Genomic DNA, 17,605 nt, shown 5'->3' with positions numbered 1-17,605 from the left:
CTATACATCGTACGTGCAAAACTGACTTAAAAATCATGTACAGGTTCAGTAACACAGTCAACACAAAGGGAATGAATTTTTGAGATTTTGACAATATCTTGCATTTATTGATCACATTTAGTACCGTGCTGAGACACTTAAAGCTTAATAAAAAAACAGAAGCCTCTCCTGGTGGCTGGCTGAAAGCATGTGCCAGCCGCGCTTGATGCTTAAGTACTGGAGAATAGCACGTATGCAGATTATCAAACCTAGAAAAAAAATTATGGTTGATTTCTTTTTTGTGTTTGTGTGTGTGTGTGTTGTTAATTTACCAAAAGTCATTATTAACCACCATAGCCAGCTATTGTCTTTAGACGCCAAATCCGTCGAGTGCTGTACTATGAAAGTCCATTTGGCTAAAGACAGCCCGAAACCTGATAGCGCGCCGTACCTTGACGCGATCGTGTGGCAGAAACACATCAACAATAAAAACCCGATCCAATTAAAAATGAAGGCGACTGAAAATCAAAAAATGAGTGTTTAATTTGGTTATTTGATGTATGGAAGTACCGAAAAACGCTATATAGAACATGAAATCTGTTCCTAATAAACTCGTGTCGACGTCTTCATTTGGCTCGTTCTCGACGGTGATGATCCTCTGCCCTGGTGCTCTGTACTGTGTTAACTAAAAGCAATGTTTTTGTTTTGGTTTGTACACTGAGTGTCTTACGCTTACCCTTGTGGGCGGTATGTTATTTATTGGTACGTTTTGTTCCTCTAGATTTTTCTCCCTTTGCACTTCTTCATACGTGGGTAATTTAGTTGTTTTGGTGGCAACTTCATAAGGAGGGGGCGCATAGAAGTCTGCTTTGGGGGGTGGAATGTCGTCGCTTGATGAGCTCGTGGGTACGAAACCTACACTAGGGACTGTCGTGGGGGTTCTGTGTCCGTTATCGGCCGCAGTTTCCGTAGGAGTGTCCTGTAACTGAACAAATGTGTCATGATAACATAAGGAACCAAACGACCTCCAATTACCGTCTCGCTCTGCCCATTGCCGCTAGGTAAACTCGGCTCCATCTCACCTCCTCACAACAACAATTCTCCGCGTTTTCCCACAACGACACACTTCAATTTCACAAAAACACACTATAAAACGGCATCCATTTTCCTCGAACGCTCGAATGTCAGCCAGCGAAACGCAAACGCAGCGCGGTCGCAGAAGGCCATGGAGGGGAAGCACTAATACCACAGTAATACCGCTAATCGTTTAAAATCGCGTATGCGCTATTCACAGAAATTCCTTATCAGCGACTTGTGGTGCAACAGCAAGGCAAAAATGCCTGACTTATCATGTTTCCGATAAAACCAGAAAATAGCGGGTTTAGTCAGCGGATGGCGTCCTATACTTAGCGCTTAGTTCCTCGACCGGCCACCCGTGGCGCGCCTCGAGCCGTGCTTTTTTTTGAGCTTAAACGCAACAGTTGACAGTTTTGTTTCGGTGGGTGAACGCGTCAAGTGTTGTACCAACGCGTGGTCCGTTCCTTCACTCAAAAACACGGACGTGGATAAAGGCGCTTTTTTTCGGGCGAGGGGGCCCCGGCCGTCGATGTGCGTTTGTTTTTCGGAAGTGTCAGTCGGTCGGAGCACACTTTGCGCTTGTTTGAAAAGTTGTTTGTTGTGGTCCTTGTGGTCGTAACAGTCTTAACTGGTGGAAAATTACGATTTGGTGCGGATTTATCAGTGCAGGACGTCTCGGCGGCATTCTCGAGGTAGGTCTTTGCTTTGTCGCGACTTTGTTTTTTTGGATGACAGGTCCTAACTCGATGCGTTTCGTAAGCCGCTCGAAATCGTGCTGATGTATATTCATAAGAATTTCCCATTAATGCTTGCTCTGCTGGGTTCTTTGCTCTGCTAAACATTCTATTCTCATTACGATGAAACCAGCTGGCCCATATCGCGAATTTCGTAGCACCTGTTTGACCAACTTCCGGTCGAGGAGGCGCGTTTTTCCAGTGTAGGCACCCCCGGGAGCACGTGTGTGTCAGTCGACACGTGGTGTTGCCAGACCCTGATTTGCGGAGGGTTGTTGGAGCGACATGTTCGGCGTAAGTTTAGTGTTATTTAACACCTGCGACGTCGCGATTGGTCCGAGATCCAACTTTTATGGAGCACACACCTTCGATTGGAGAACTCCGTTATATCGGTTTTAATTGTTGGGTTTTATAACACACCTTTGGTTACTTTCGTTGTGGCGATTGTGATGCAGTGGCGTAGGGTGGTGTGGGTGTTATTCAACGTAGAAAGTCAGATCATGACCGACGTTAACAATAATTGTAACAATTAATTCGTAATGCTGGACGCTGTATTTTACTTTTCTCCGATATACATCGCTGCAATAGAATAATGCGAAATTTACAATAGGTGACATAAAGTTTCAAGAATAAATATATAAATCCGAATTGAAAATTTTATATGCTGCGTAGAAACTTGCTTTAATGACGTAGTTTGTGGAGTCCTACTCTCAATCCAGGCTGCTGCAGACTTAAAACAGACAATTTAATTAACGATCTCATATATTTTAATTAAGTCGCACATCTTTTTCGTTTAAAAACAATACCGGTTGTCCTTCAGAAGATGGTATTTTTTTATACTTGTGTACGACAAGTAATCACTAGTTAAGACTGGTTAAGTCCTGAAGGTACGTCTATGTCAAGAAAATGACGTCATCAGTTTTTTTGAAGGAAGGAGCAAGTGCACTTTAAATTCCATTGTTTTTTCCGACAACTTCATTCTCTGTCGAAAATTTTACTAAAACCGAATGAGCTGTTCTCGTGGTATTTAAATCATGACCAAAATAATCTTGAAAGATTACGCTGACATTTAAGAGAACGCACTTTAAATTATTTACTGTGTAATCCGTAGAAAGGATGCTTTCATATATTTTTTTTTTTGTGAGTGGAACAAATACGTTAGTTGTTATATTAACAGTTGTCTCTGTGATTCCAAAATTTCAAGGGAAATAGCATTTTTGTGAGTGTACTTTTCAAATCCATTAATTAATTGCAAAATCCATATTCCTCCACAAAATTTTCGCTTTTATAACATGGTATAATTTCTTGTGGAGAAATGCGGATTTTGCAACTAAGCTTTGCCCATCGGCTCACGATGAATTAAAATATATTTTGTCCACTTTTTCTTATTATAAGAAGTCTTCTTTTCCCAACAAGAAACTGAAAACATCTTTAGCCATCTTGTTGTTCACAGAAAACTATATATATCAAGAAAAAAAAGATATGTATTTTCCTACAAAACAAAATATAGGCCCCACCCCCCCACCTCATCTCAATTCTGATGATTTTTTTATTCGTCGTGAGTTGAGAGGGGAAGCTTAATTGCAAAATGTAATTTTTTTCATAAGAAAATGCTATGTTAGAGACGAATCGGGTTCTTTAAAGAAAACTACGTTTTGAGTATAAAAAAAAGGGCCACCCACCCGCCCCGATCTCAATTGTGATGAATTTTTCATTCGTTATCAGACCAAGAGGCGGAGTTTAATTGCAAAATCCATATTTCTCTACAAAATTGTACCCTTTTTAAAATATATTTCAGATGGTAATTTCTTTTGGAGAAATGAGGATTTTTGCAATTAACCTTCGCCCCGTGATTCACGATGAATAAAAAAATCATCACAATTGAGAGAGGGTGGGTGGGCGGGGCTTATATTTTGTCCACTTTTTCTTAAAATAAGAAGTCTTCTTTTCCCAACAAGAAACTCAAAACATCTTTAACCATTCTGTTATTCGTAGACAACTATATATATCAAGAAAAAAATAAATAAATAAAGCACGACCTATCCGTCTCGATCTCAATTGTGATGAATTTTTCATTCATTGTTAGACCGAGGGGCGGAGCGTAACTACAAAATACATACACCACAAAAATGTACCATTTTGAACGTGTTTTAAATTTCTTGTTATGAAAAGAAGGCAACGTACGATAAAAAAAAACAAAATATATGCCCCGCCCACCCACCCCATCGCAATTCTGATGATTTTTTTATTCGTTGTGAGTCGAGAGGGGAAGCTTAATTGCAAAATGCCTATTTTTTTTTATAAGAAAAGGCTATGTTAAACACGAATCGTGTTCTTTAAAGAAAACTATACGGTTTGAGTAAAAAGAAGCCAAAGATTAAGCCCCACCAACCCGTCCCGATCTCAACTGCGATGAGTTTCTCATTCGTAATCAAACAAGGGGCGGAGTTTAATTGCAAAATCGATATTCCTCTTTAAAATTTTACCCTTTTAAAACATATTGCACATGGTAATTTCTTGTGGATAAATGAGGATTTTGCAACTAAGCTTCGAACCTCGGCTCACGATGCATAAAAAAATCGTCACAATTGAGAGGGGGTGGGTGGGCGGGGCTTATATTTTGTCCGCTCTTTCTTAATATAAGAAGGCTTCTTTTCCCAACAAGAAACTGAAAACGTCTTTATCCATCCTGTTGTTCACAGAAAACTAGATAGGTATATCAAGAAAAAAAAAAAAGATTAAGCACGATCTACCCGTTTCATTCTCAATTATGATGAATTTTTCATTCGTTGTTAGATCGAGTGGCGAAGCGTAACAGCAAAATACAGATTTCCCTACAAAAATGTACCATTTTGAACGTGTTTTAAATCTCTTGTTGTAAAAAGAAGGCAGCGTATGTTAAAAAAATTAAAATATATACCCCGCCCACCCACCCCATCTCAATTCTGATAATTTTTTTATTCGTCGTGAGTCGACAGGGGAAGCTCAATTGCAAAATGCTTATTTTCTATAAGAAAATGCTATGTGAAACACGAATCGTGTTCTTTAAAGAAAACTACGTTTTGAGTATAAAAAAAGCCCAAGATTAAGCCCCACCCACCCGCCCCGATCTCAATTGTGATGAGTTTCTCATTCGTAATCAAACGAGGGGCGGAGTTTAATTGCAAAATCGATATTCCTCTATAAAATTTTACCCTTTTAAAACATATTTCAGATAATAATTTCTTGCGGAGAAATGAGGATTTTGCGATTAAGCTTCCCCTCTCGGTACACGATGAATAAAAACATCATCACAATTGAGAGCGGGTGGGTGGGCGGGGCTTATATTTTTTTCCATTTTTTCTTATTATATGAAGTCTTCTTTTCCTAACAAGAAATTGAAAGCATGTTTAAGGATCGTGCTGTTCAAAGAAAACTATATATGTATTAAGAAAAAAAAGCACGACTCACCTGATCCCGATCTCAATTGTGGTGAATTTTTCATTCATTGTTAGACCGAGGGGCGGAGCGTAACTACAAAATACATACACCACAAAAATGTACCATTTTGAACGTGTTTTAAATTTCATGTTATAAAAAGAAGGCAACGCACGATAAAAAAAAAACAAAATGTATGCCCCGCCCACCCACCCCATCGCAATTCTGATGATTTTTTTATTCGTTGTGAGTCGAGAGGGGAAGCTTAATTGCAAAATGCTTATTTTTTTATAAGAAAATGCTGTGTGAAACATGAATCGTGTTCTTTAAAGAAAACTATACGTTTTGAGTAAAAACAAGCCAAAGATTAAGCCCCACCCACCCGTCCCGATGTCAACTGCCATGAGCTTCTCATTCGTAATCAAACAAGGGGCGGAGTTTAATTGCAAAATCCTTTTAAAACATATTTCACATAGTAATTTCTTGTGGAGAAATGACGATTTTGCAACTAAGCTTCGAACCTCAGCTCACGATGCATAAAAAAATCGTCACAATTGAGAGGGGGTGGGTGGGCGGGGCTTATATTTTGTCCGGTCTTTCTTAATATAAGAAGGCTTCTTTTCCCAACAAGAAACTGAAAACATCTTCATCCATCCTGTTGTTCACAGAAAACTAGATAGGTATATCAAGAAAAAAAAAAAAGATTAAGCACGATCTACCCGTTTCGATCTCAGTTGTGATGAATTTTTCATTCGTTGTTAGACCGAGTGACGGAGCGTAACAGCAAAATACAGATTTCCCTACAAAAATGTACCATTTTGAACGTGTTTTAAATTTCTTGTTGTAAAAAGAAGGCAGCGTATGTTAAAAAAATTAAAATATATACCCCGCCCACCCACCCCATCTCAATTCTCTTTCTCAAAAAGTCGAGAAACTCAAATTGAAAACTTTTTTGCATTTTCCCAACTTTTCAATTTTCATTGTCTCGATTCTATATCACAATTTTAATTTGTCGTTTCCTATATTTTTTTCACTGTTTCGTTTATTCAGTTCTTCAAATTTTTAATCCTTGATATTTTAGTTCCAAAATTTTTCAATTTTTCAGTTCCGCAATTTTTGGATTCTCAATTATCCGATTTTCCGAAAAATTGCAACTGAAAAACGAAAAATCGACATATTGAAAAATTAAAAAATGAAAAGTTGAAAAATTGCAAAACGAAAAATTGAAGAAAAAAAACATTGATAAAACGAAAATTATAAAATTGAAAAATTGGAAAAATAATAAATATTATAAAATTTACTTTGATTAATAGTAAAAAAAATATTTTTTTTATTTCTGCAGTTTTACGATGTGCTTTTGAGGTTTTTTAAGCTTTCCATTCTTTGATTTTCAAACTTTTGGATGTGTTAACTTTTATATTTAGTAATTTTTCGGTTTGCAGTTCCACGAGTGTTCAATTGCATTTTAAGTTTCTTGTTGTGAAAAGAATGCAACGTACGATAAAATAAGCCCCACGCACCCGCCCGATCTCAATTATTGTGATCAGATTCTCATTCGTGATCGGACCGAGAGGCGGAGTTTAAATAATTTTTGAGAAGACCCATCGACTTATTCGAGGATAGGTACAAATAAATTTAGTTATGTTGCGTGTCTAACAGTTGTATTCACCACCGGCGGTGAATCACGTGTAAATTAAGGGAGGGTCCTTTGATAAATTTGGGACCAATTTCATTTTTCCGGAAGATTTTTAATACACAATCCGAGATCGTTTACGTAAACATTGAAGAAAGTGGGTGCTAAGATTGGACCTTGAATTACCCCGATTTGTATATACTCCGTCAAATAAGTTACGGAATATCTTTAAACTTCTAGAAGGTGTTATCTGTTAATAAAATCTTGATTTCGCAAGCAGAGATATTGAAAGTCAAAGTCTGAAGATACAAACGTATTATTTTCGGTTGGGAGAAGTCATCCCGTATCAGATAATTCCACTTCACGTCTTTCCTCTTATTAATTTGGCGGTTATACAGTCGATCTATATTGACTTCTGTCAAAAGACGTCGGTATTTTCTACCTGAACTATTAAGTCACATTCATTCGACAGATTATGATAATCCTGTGGGGGCTTTAAAAGTTAGGGTTGCCGCTTTCAATTACCCTCCCTGTCACCATGTGCGTAACACGTGGGTTTGTAAATTTGTTACGTACTAAAAATTTCCTTAGAAGTGCGTAGACTGTCATTGATTTTTATCTATTTCGATCAACAAACATCCAAAAACATTTTCTTGTGTTCGATAAGTTGATAACATAAAAATAAGAGCATTTTTATTTGTTCGTGTCAGTAATCAGTTTATAATCGCCGATCTACACTTTGTTTTTCATGATAATCTGCAATCTGAGCACTGCATGCTGTTAAATGTGTGTTTTAATGTAACTGGAGTGGAAAAAACAATTAAAAATCTGATCAAAAGCGTCGATAATTTCGCTAATAAAAAGAGATAAAATCGTCGATGAAATTCCTTCATATTAAGAAATTTTACGATATTCCACGCCACACTAGTACAAACCTAAGTAGCAAACATAATTTCCTGTTCTTCAGACAAAATCTTCTTTTATGTTTTATGTTTGCGTCCCACACGATCACTTAAAAGGTCACCAAGCAATTAGGAACCATTTTCTGGTGATTAGTTCATTGTTTTGTTTTGATCGGCGGCACAAATTTCAAGGTGTGGAGGTGTTCGAATCTCCCAATGAAGCCAAGCGTCCCCCATTGATCCAACATAATCGTGCCGAAATTCGAGGCTATAATATTTATTGCAGTGCGTTCTACTACGAATCTTAACCTACTTCCCGTTCGGCTGCGTCGTACTCGCCGGTGTAGGTGTCGAATACAAAATCTAAAACCACCTGGACTTTCAATTAAACGATCCTTTAACTTTCAATCTCGACAAGTAAATAGTCGTAACAAATCGTATTCATCTAATTCCGCCACAATTACAAAATCCACTGACCGATCGTTAAATAAATTTGCTTTCATTACCATAGAAAGTTGACATTTTCGTCACATTTAACGCTCAATTACTCGGAAATTTTACATAAAGGCGACTTTTTCGTGACGTCCAAGACGACTGCAATCCGCTCAAGATTTTATGGCTTCCGTTGCTTAACAGGTATAACACAAATGGCAAAATCCGCACCCTTTGGGCTAATATCGTTTTTAAAGATTCGTCTGGAAATTAAGACACGAACGTGCAATTACTGCAAAAATCTAAAAATACCAGTGTAAATATCTGTCATCGCCTAATTAAAGGTCACGACATAAAGCAGCGAAAATAGAACTCGAGTGCTAACAAAGTTGTGTGCGGAATCGATAAGTGGGTTAATTCGCGTTAGAACCTTTAACTCTTGGCAAGTTTGGGTTGTGATACGACTTTCTACGGCACCCACGACACCCTACCTCAACCGCGTAGTGGAAGTGGAGATGCTGCGTCCAAAACGAGATCGGAGCACTTTTGAGAAATCGATAGTGTGGTGAATAATTTAAATGTAACCCAAAAAAACCTCGAAGGCGCCGGTAATTCAGACTTTTTATTGTGTGGTTGTTCGACCCCTTCGAGCAGTTGGTGACGTCACGACAGCGCGTAGGCACTGAGTCCTGTTAGCAATTAGCGGCGATTATCGCATGGAAGTGATAATGATTGCAGCGCATTGACTTTCCTTAAAAGGTTCGCATTAATGACGGTCCGTCCTGCAGTAGGCAAGCGCTAATTAACATCTTGGGTAATTACAACTAGTGTCGTAACAACAATTCTTGGGTTTAGATTTTCCGATTTAACTTTCCCTATCGACGTCACAAAGCATTCTGGCCCAAATTTTTGGCTAACGGTCGGTTTACCGAAACCGGTTTACCAACATGATTAACTGTGTCCCCGGTTTCTTTGTTCGTTTCGTGTTCCTCTAATGACCTAATGTTTTCGTTTCCTCTCTTGTCCCACGATCCATCTGCAAAAAATCCAACTCGCTCTTTAATTACCGCGACCCACAGATCAGCATCTGTTCATTTTTGACCTAAATTTCTTCAACGAAAAGTAACAAACCTTGTCTGCAAAAGTCGCGAGGTCGACGTTCACCACGTTTCGAACCGTTCGGGTGAATCATCGCACCCTCCAGACTGAGTCAAGGAATGACCGGGATGAGCAATTTTGTGATGGATGGGCGCGAGTCGTCAGGGATTCCAGGTTATTTCATTATGTAAAACCGGCGTCGATATTCCTCGTCATCCCATTCGTTTTATAAATAGAAGCTTTTATGACCGAAATAGTGCGCCTTATCATCCCCGAGCTATTTCTCCCTCGATCTTTCAAACGCAGTCGCGGCTTTCTTTAATCGTAATCTTCAATTTATTAATTCAGTGTGTGATTTTGGCGCCGGTTAAAAGCTTTCCAATTAGTTCTGGTCGTTAGGAGAGAGCGACTACCTTTTAATTATTTTTTACACGCCAAAAATCGAGTACTTTTAGCAATTATTAATGGCGTTTCCCCGTTTCTTAATTAACTGTGTATTTATTTTCGTGTAATCGGCTCACGATCTTAAGTGCACTTTTATCGCCGAGATATTTATTATCACGAATGTTAAACGAGATACGAAATATCAACAGTATCGATGTTTCAAGGAGAAAATTTCAAATTTCTGCTGGAAATGGAATGTGGAACCGAATAAATTTTCTAAAAATATCATTTCAAAACGTGATCTGCGACGATTTTCTTGGCAAACACGTTTCGAGGTGTTGTCTCCGCAGTTGCTGCATGTTTAAATTTAAAAACGTAAATAAAGGAATTGCATGCAAAATCGGCCGCATAAATCACCCGAATCCCAGAAACGAGGGATTAAGATTCTACAGATGTTTCCAACTACCGAACCGATTACGCGAATTTTAATATCGCAAGAGACGTTCTTAAATCCAACCCTGAACGAAACAACAAGGGTGCAATGGCCCCTAGCGAACGTTGTTCAAAGACGGAATTTGTCTTTGTAAACATGTTAATATTGGCACAATGAGATAATTTTATGACCCGTCTAATCTAATGGATTTTGAAGTGATTTATTTATTGCCGAAGCTTCTCAAGATTTATTTTGATTATTTTCTCCTAAATTGTCGGCAAAGGTTTAAAGGGACCTGATAGATCAGGTAAAGTTTGTCCAGAATTAAAGAGCCTGTCAGGGGAAAGCCGATGTTTTCTGTACCTGAGTTCACCCCGCTCTTCAGCTGTACAATAAAATTGAAAACGGTTGTAAAACCAATTAACTTACTTATTACTTACCAATTAACTCTAGACAGACTTTATAACATAAGTCTTATTTTGGCAATTGACATATCCTTTGGGAAAATAGGGGGCGGGTGGGGGGGGGGCTAGTATTTGTTAAGATAAAACTGATTTTGCCCCTATTAATCTTCTAAAAACTTGTGAATTTTTTTTTTAATCTTTCAATTTTTATTTTTTTTTCCTCAATTTTCAAGTTCTTTATTTTTGTTTTTCATTTCCTTTATTTTTTCAATGTTTTTTCCGATTTTACAATTTTTCGTTTGTTTATTTCATTCTTCAAATTTTTCATTTTTCAATTCCCCGATTTTACAATTTTCAAAATTTTCAGTTTTGCAATTTTTGAATTTCTCAGTTATCCGATTTTCAGATTTTTTTAATTTCCAGTATTTCGAGTATTTAAACAATCGTAAAATTGAAGAATGAAATCAAAAAATTGGAGAATTGAAACATCGAGAAATCGAAAAATTCAAAAACCAAGAAATATAAAAATCAAGAAATTGAAACAGCCCAAAATCGAAAAAATATGTGAAAAAATGAAAAATTTATATTCAAAAGAAAACATTGGAAAATTGATAAAACTGCGAAATCAAAAAATTGAAAAATCTGAAAACTCGAACACAAAGTGGATCAATCGATAAATCAAAAAATTGAAATTCAAGAACCTGAAAAATCGAAAAATTGGAAGAATTGAAAATATAAAAATCGAGAAATCGAAAAGTCGACAAATCGAAAATTTAAAAAGGTCCAAAATTGAAATATTGAAAAATGTTATAATCGACTAATTGAAAACTCGGAAAATTTTAAAATCACAAAGACTGAAAAATCCCAAAACGGAAATATGGAAAAATTGAGAAATCAATGCATCGAAAAGCGGAAAAATTTTAAATTCGGAAAATTGTAAAATTTTGATTTTTTCCAAAAATTTCGATATCTAGGATAAAAACCCAACACGAATTTTTCATTCGTTTATTTCATTCTTCACATTTTTCGTTTTTCAATTCCTCGATTTTCCAATTTTCAAATTTTTCAATTTTTGAATTTCTCAATTATCCGATTTTTTAAATTTCCATTCCAATTTCGTTTTTTCGATTTTGTAGTTATCCGATTTGTAATGCCTTTGTTGTATTTGACACAGTTATTTTCTTTTTTTATCATACGTGACCTTCTTTTCACAACAAGAAACTTAAAACATGTTGAAATTGGTAAATTTTTGTAGAGAAATATGTGTTTTGCAATTACGCTCCGCCCCTCGGTCTAACAACGAATGAAAAATTCGTTACAATTGAGACCGGGGCTGGTGGGTGGGGCTTAATCTTTCTTGTATTTATAATATATAGAGTTTTCTTTCAACAACAATATAGTTGAACATGTTTTCAGTTTTTTGTTGGTACAGGAAGACTTCGTATATTAAGAAAAAAATGGACAAAATATAAGCCCCGCCCACCCACCCCGTCTCAATTGTGATGAATTTTGTATCCATCAATTGGAAAATCGGAAAATTGGAAAATTTAAAAATGAAAACTGGAAGTGATATCGTAAAATTGAAGAAAAGAAAAACAAAATATCGAAAAATGGAAAAATTGAAAAATCTAGAATTGATTTTAAAAAATTTGAATGCCAAAAATTCTAAAAATGGAAAAATCGTAACATCGAGAATTCGGAACATACCAAGATCGAGAAATGTAAAAAAATCCAAAATTGAAATGTTGCAAAGTTGAGAAATCGAAACTTGAAAAATCGAGAAACCGAAATATTTTAAGTATTGAAACCCGAGAAGTTACGAAATAGAAAATTCGAAAAATTGAAATCTGAAGATTTTAAACAATCGTAAAATTGAAAAATGGAAACATAAAAAAATTGGACAATCGAAAAAAGCCGAAAGACCGGGAAATCGGAAAATTGAAAACCAAGATGTATAAAAATCGAGAAATTAAAATAGCCCAAAATCGAAAAATTATTTGAAACATTTATATTCAAAAGAGATCATTGAAAAATCGATAAAACTGAGAAATCAAAAAATTTAAAAATCAAAAAACTGAAAAATCCGTAAAGCCAAAGAACGGAAATTTGATCAATCAATAAATCAAAAAATTGAAATATTAAAAATCGAGAAATCGAGAAGTCAAAAAATCGATCAATCTACAGATCGAAAATTTAAAAAGGTCCAAAATTGAAATATTAAAAAGTCTTAAAATCCAGGAATCGTAAATCAGAAATATCGGAAAATAGAGGAATCGAAAATTTGAAAAATCGGGTAATTGAGGAAACGAAAAATTAAAAAATCCCAAATACGAAACATCGAGAAATTGAAAAATTGGGGAATCGACTAATTGAAAAATCTCAAAATTTTAAAATCAAAAAAATTGAAAAATCTCAAAACTGAGATATCGAAAAATTAAGAAATGAAAGCATCGAAAGGCGGAAAAATTTTAAATTCGAAAAATTGTAAAATTTAGCTCTTTTCCAAACATTTCAAAGAATGGACAAAATATAAGCCCCGCCCACCCACCCCTTCCTAATTGTGATGAATTTTTTATTCATTGGTTGGAAAATCGGAAAACTGGAAAATTTAAATGTGAAAACTCCAAGAGATACCGTAAAATTGAAGAAAAGAAAAACAAACTATGGAAAAATGGAAAAATTGAAAAATCTAGAAATCGATTTAAAAAAAATTTGAATGTGGAAAATTCTAAAAATGGAAAAATCGAAACATCGAGAATTCGAAACATCCAGAGATCGAGAAATGGAAAAAATTCCAAAATTGAAATGCTGCAAAGTTGAGAAACCGAAAACTTGAAAAATCGAGAAACAGAAAGATTTTAAGTATTGAAACCCGAAAAGTTGACAAATAGAAAATTCGAACAATTTAAATCTTGAAAAATTAAACAATCGTAAAATTGAAAAATGGAAACATCAAAAAATTGGAAAATCGAAAAAAGCTGAAAAAGAGAAATCGAAATATCAAATGATCGAGAAAATTTATATTCAAAAGAAAACATTGAAAAATCGAAACATCGAAATCTCGATAAATGGAGGAATTGAGAAGTTGATAAAACTGAGAAATCCAAAAATTGAAAAATTCGAATACTCAAAGAACGGAAAGTTGATCATCGAAGAATCGAAAACTTAAAAAATCCCAAATACGAAATATCGAGAAATTGAAAAACTGAAAAATCTCAAAACTGAAATATCGAAAAATTGAAAAATCGAAGCATCTAAAAATCGGAAAAATTTTGAATTCGAAAAGATTGTAAAATTTTGATTTTTTTCCAAAAATTGCTTATTCTTTGTTTTGTTTTTGTTAATATATAGAATTTTCTTTTAACAACAATATAGTTAAATATGTTTTCAGTTTCTTGTTGGTACAGGAAGACTTCGTATATTAAGAAAGAATGGACAAAATATAAGCCCCGCCCGCCCACCCCTTCCTAATTGTGATGAATTTTTTATTCATGAGTTCGAAAATCGGAAAACCGGAAAATTTAAAAATGAAAACTCCAAGTGATATCGTAAAATTGAAGAAAAGAAAAACAAAATATCGAAATATGAAAAAATTGAAAAATCTAGAAATTGATTTAAAAAAATTTGATTATCAAAAGCTCGAAAAATCGAAACATCGAAACATCGAGAATTCGAAACATACAGAGTTTGAAAAATGGAAAAAATTCCAAAATTGAAATGTTGCAAAGTTGAGAAATCGAAAACTTGAGAAACCGAGAAACCGAAAAATTTTAAGCTTTGAAACCCGAGACGTTGAAAAATATAAAATTCGAAAAATTGGAATCTTAAAAAATTAAACAATCGTAAAATTGAAGAGTGGAGACATCAAAAAACTGGAAAATTGAAAAATCGAGAAATTAAAATAGCCCAAAATCGAAAAATTATTATTTGAAAAATTGAAAAATTTATATTCAAAAGAAATCATTTAAGAAATTTACGTTCAAAAGAAAACATTGAAAAATCAAAACGTCGAAATCTCGATAAATCGACAAATTGAAAAATTGATAAAACTGAGAAATTAAAAAATGTAAAAATCAAAAACTTTAAAAATGCCGAAAGTTGGTCAATCGATAAATAAAAAAATTGAAATATCAAAAACCTGAAAAATTGAAGATTTGAAAATTTAAAAATCTAGAATTCGAAAAGTCAAAAAATCGATCAATCGACAAATCGAAAATTTAAAAGGTCCAAAATTGAAATAAGCATTCAAAAATCTTAAAATCGGGGAATCGTAAAACAGAAATATCGGAAAATAGACTAATCGAAAATTAGAACAATCGGGTGATCGAGGAATCGAAAAATTAAAAAATCCCGAATACAAAATATCGAGGAATTGAAAATTGGCAAATCGACTATTGAAAAATCGAAAAATTTTAAAATAAAAAAAAAATGAAAAATCCCAAAACTGAAATTCGAAGCATCGAAAAGCGGAAAAATTTTAAATTCGAAAAATTAAGTAAACGAAAAATTGTAAAATTTTGATTTTTTTCCAAAAATCTCGATGTCTAGGATAAAAACCCAACACGAATTTTTCGTTCGTTATTTCGTTCTTAAAATTTTTCATTTTTCAGTTTCCCGATTGTCCGATTTTCAAATTTTTCAATTTTCCAATTTTCGAATACGTAGCGATCTTTTCCCAACAACAAAACTTAAAAAAATATGTTGAAAATGGTAAATTTTTACAGAGAAATATGTTTTGTAATTGCTCCTCAGTTTAACACGAATGAAAAATTCATCATAATTGAGATCGAGGTGGGTGGGTGGGGCTTAATCTTTGTTTTATTTTCAATATACATACAGAGTTTTATTTTAACAACATTATAGGTACACATGTTTTCAGTTGCTTGTTGATACAAGAAAACTTCGTGTATTAAGAAAAAACGGACAAAATATAAGCCCCGCCCACCCACCCCTTCTCAATTGTGATGAATTTTTTATTCATCAGTTGGAAAATCGGAAAATTGGAAAATTTAAACATGAAATTGAAGAAAAGGAAAACAAAATATTGAAAATTTACAGATGGAAAAATTGACGAAACGAAAAGTGAAAAGAAAGTGAAATCCAAAAAACAAAAAATTATAAAATCGGAACATTGAAAATTTGAAATAATTTTATAATTTTTCGGAGAAGCGGTATTTGTTGGATTATATGTACTTCAGAAGCCAGGGAAGTTCTGTCGAAATAACTTTCGACAAATTTTTGTATGTTAAGCATTACTTCATAGATCTCGCTTGTGGTGTCCCGATTTGAAAAATTAAATTTCACGCCTAGTCAAAAACTGGAGACTTGCCATTAGTATCGCACCTCCTGTTGCTCGTCCATGAAGCCTAATAAACCGTTCATACTCGAGTTCATAATTCGTTAATTATTTCTGCGAAGAGTGCACAGACTTATTGCCAAAGTAACGGTCCGTAAACGTTAAAGACGACCATAACCTTCCCAGTAAATGGATAATGAGGTCTGCGTTAGTTCCCGAGATGGTTATTTTCCAGCGAATTGCCCAGTTTTGGCAGCGAACCCATTACCAAATCATCGCTGATCACTTTGAAACCAATTACGCTCTCTCTCGCTACTTGCGGTTGAAAAACCCCACCTGATTATCTCGCTACTCCCATAAATATTCGTCCTCAAAAAATCTTATCAAAATTCCGATCTACACCACATGCCCGCGCTCAACCCACAAACAAAATTTTTCTTGTAACAATTCCTGGTTGCGATGCCACTGTTCGACACATGCTTGTGAGAAAACTCGCTCTAGACAATACAACATTAACAAAAGTGTAATGCGTTACGCAAAGAAGGCCGTGTGAAAGACCTCCACGTTCATTAAACGGACGGTTTCGAACACAAGAAGTCGATTTTTGTTGTTAAATAACCGGAAGCAGATGAAAGTTGCGATTGGAACGACGCAATTTCAAACCGCACAAATCTTGCTACTTTCCATTTTCATATATTTTCCCATTTTTCTCTAATTTGATCGCATTGTTTGCGGCTTAAGGTGCGGAACAGGTGGAGAACCCTAAATATAATTAATTGGCTGTTCTTTGTGATGCACGTGAAATCGGCGCTTAAGATCCGAAGCAGAGATACTTGAAATTGACCAGAAAGTATAACCATAAAATGAACAAAGTTGAGGTGTACACAATGTTTCAAGTATGTCTGGAGTATGCCAAGAATTCTTCACGTAATCATCTGCGGCCTTATTTCTGCCAGGAACTGTTTCAATTGCTTGTAGGTAATTGCTTTGTGGAAGGTGAAGCGTGTTCTAACTTCGCCGATCTTGGATATCGGAGATTAAATTCCAAACAATAACAGATTTACGACTGTAAATAACTTTCCTTGAGACTCTTATCGTAATGGTCACTTTGGAACCACTTAAATTTCAACCCACTAATATTTTTTTTTCGTTTCAGATTTTGCGATGGGGTTCGAAGCTTTTGAGGAGTCGTAGTGAAGATCAGGCCGAGGTACGTTATCTATCTATTCTATCCATCACCCCTCCCCCACTAGACCGCACCATTTCGCTGATAATCAAAGCAAACAACCGAAAATTCCCTTATAAACCCACATGACTCAATATCTTTCGCAACAAACAGACCACTCATCGATAAATAATCCACATCACACTCCTCTCCCAGCCCGACTCCGCCGCCGCAAATCTACAAAAGGAATTAGGCTCCAGTAATTGCCGCCAAACCTTGGACTTGACGATTATGATCGTCTCGCGAGCCGTCCATTAATCATAGCCCGGGTCTTTTTGCCCTTTGCGCCGCCGAATTTCGGGATTTTTTTTCTTTTTTTTGGGCGAAGGGAAGTTCGTTGCGCTCGGGATGCTGCAAATCGATGCCAGGCGACCTCGACCATGGAGCTGTGACCCGACCTTCCCTACGGCGGGTTCAGCAACTTGCTGGAAATCCGAAATTCAACGACTAGACAAAGGGCGGGGAGGTCCGATTTGATGGCGCTTTTATTGGCGTGAAGTTGGCAGCGGGGCGGCGGGACCTGGGGGTGGCGGTTTTATGGGGCGGCTGCAGATCATGGCCGGATTGTGTTGGCTTTGTCGCGAAGCGTTT

At 35.6% G+C, this 17,605-nt stretch overlaps 2 protein-coding genes across 4 annotated transcripts in view; one reads left to right on the top strand and one right to left on the bottom strand.

Moving 5' to 3' along the window:
• Positions 1-76: 76 nt before the first annotated feature.
• On the bottom strand, positions 77-1,330 carry LOC135124303 (NEDD4 family-interacting protein 1). The gene is made up of 5 exons (XM_064049275.1): positions 1,015-1,330; positions 716-964; positions 550-664; positions 312-497; positions 77-248 (listed from the first exon to the last, which is right to left on the bottom strand). Exons 1-5 carry the CDS (start codon positions 1,054-1,056, stop codon positions 145-147), a joined length of 696 nt encoding a protein of 231 aa, XP_063905345.1. The 5' UTR covers positions 1,057-1,330; the 3' UTR covers positions 77-144.
• Positions 1,331-1,430: 100 nt separating this feature from the next.
• The window catches only part of LOC135124253 (microtubule-associated protein 1B), a 92,752-nt gene continuing 76,577 nt past the window's right edge, over positions 1,431-17,605 (top strand). Inside the window, exons 1-2 of one of the 3 annotated variants that reach the window (XM_064049199.1) lie at positions 1,431-1,748; positions 16,946-16,999. The gene's annotated coding sequence lies outside the window, so the exon portion shown is untranslated. The remainder of the gene's footprint in view (positions 1,749-16,945; positions 17,000-17,605) is intronic. The other 2 variants (XM_064049216.1, XM_064049192.1) reach the window with 2 other exon arrangements.

This window comes from Zophobas morio, unplaced genomic scaffold (genome assembly GCF_036711695.1).
Source record: "Zophobas morio isolate AGI-343-1 ecotype UQ-CSIRO unplaced genomic scaffold, CSIRO_AGI_Zmor_V1 ptg000002l, whole genome shotgun sequence".
NCBI classification, from domain to species: domain Eukaryota; kingdom Metazoa; phylum Arthropoda; class Insecta; order Coleoptera; family Tenebrionidae; genus Zophobas; species Zophobas morio.
Note: the sequence above shows the minus strand (reverse complement) of the source record. Positions and strands in the feature narration are given on the sequence as shown.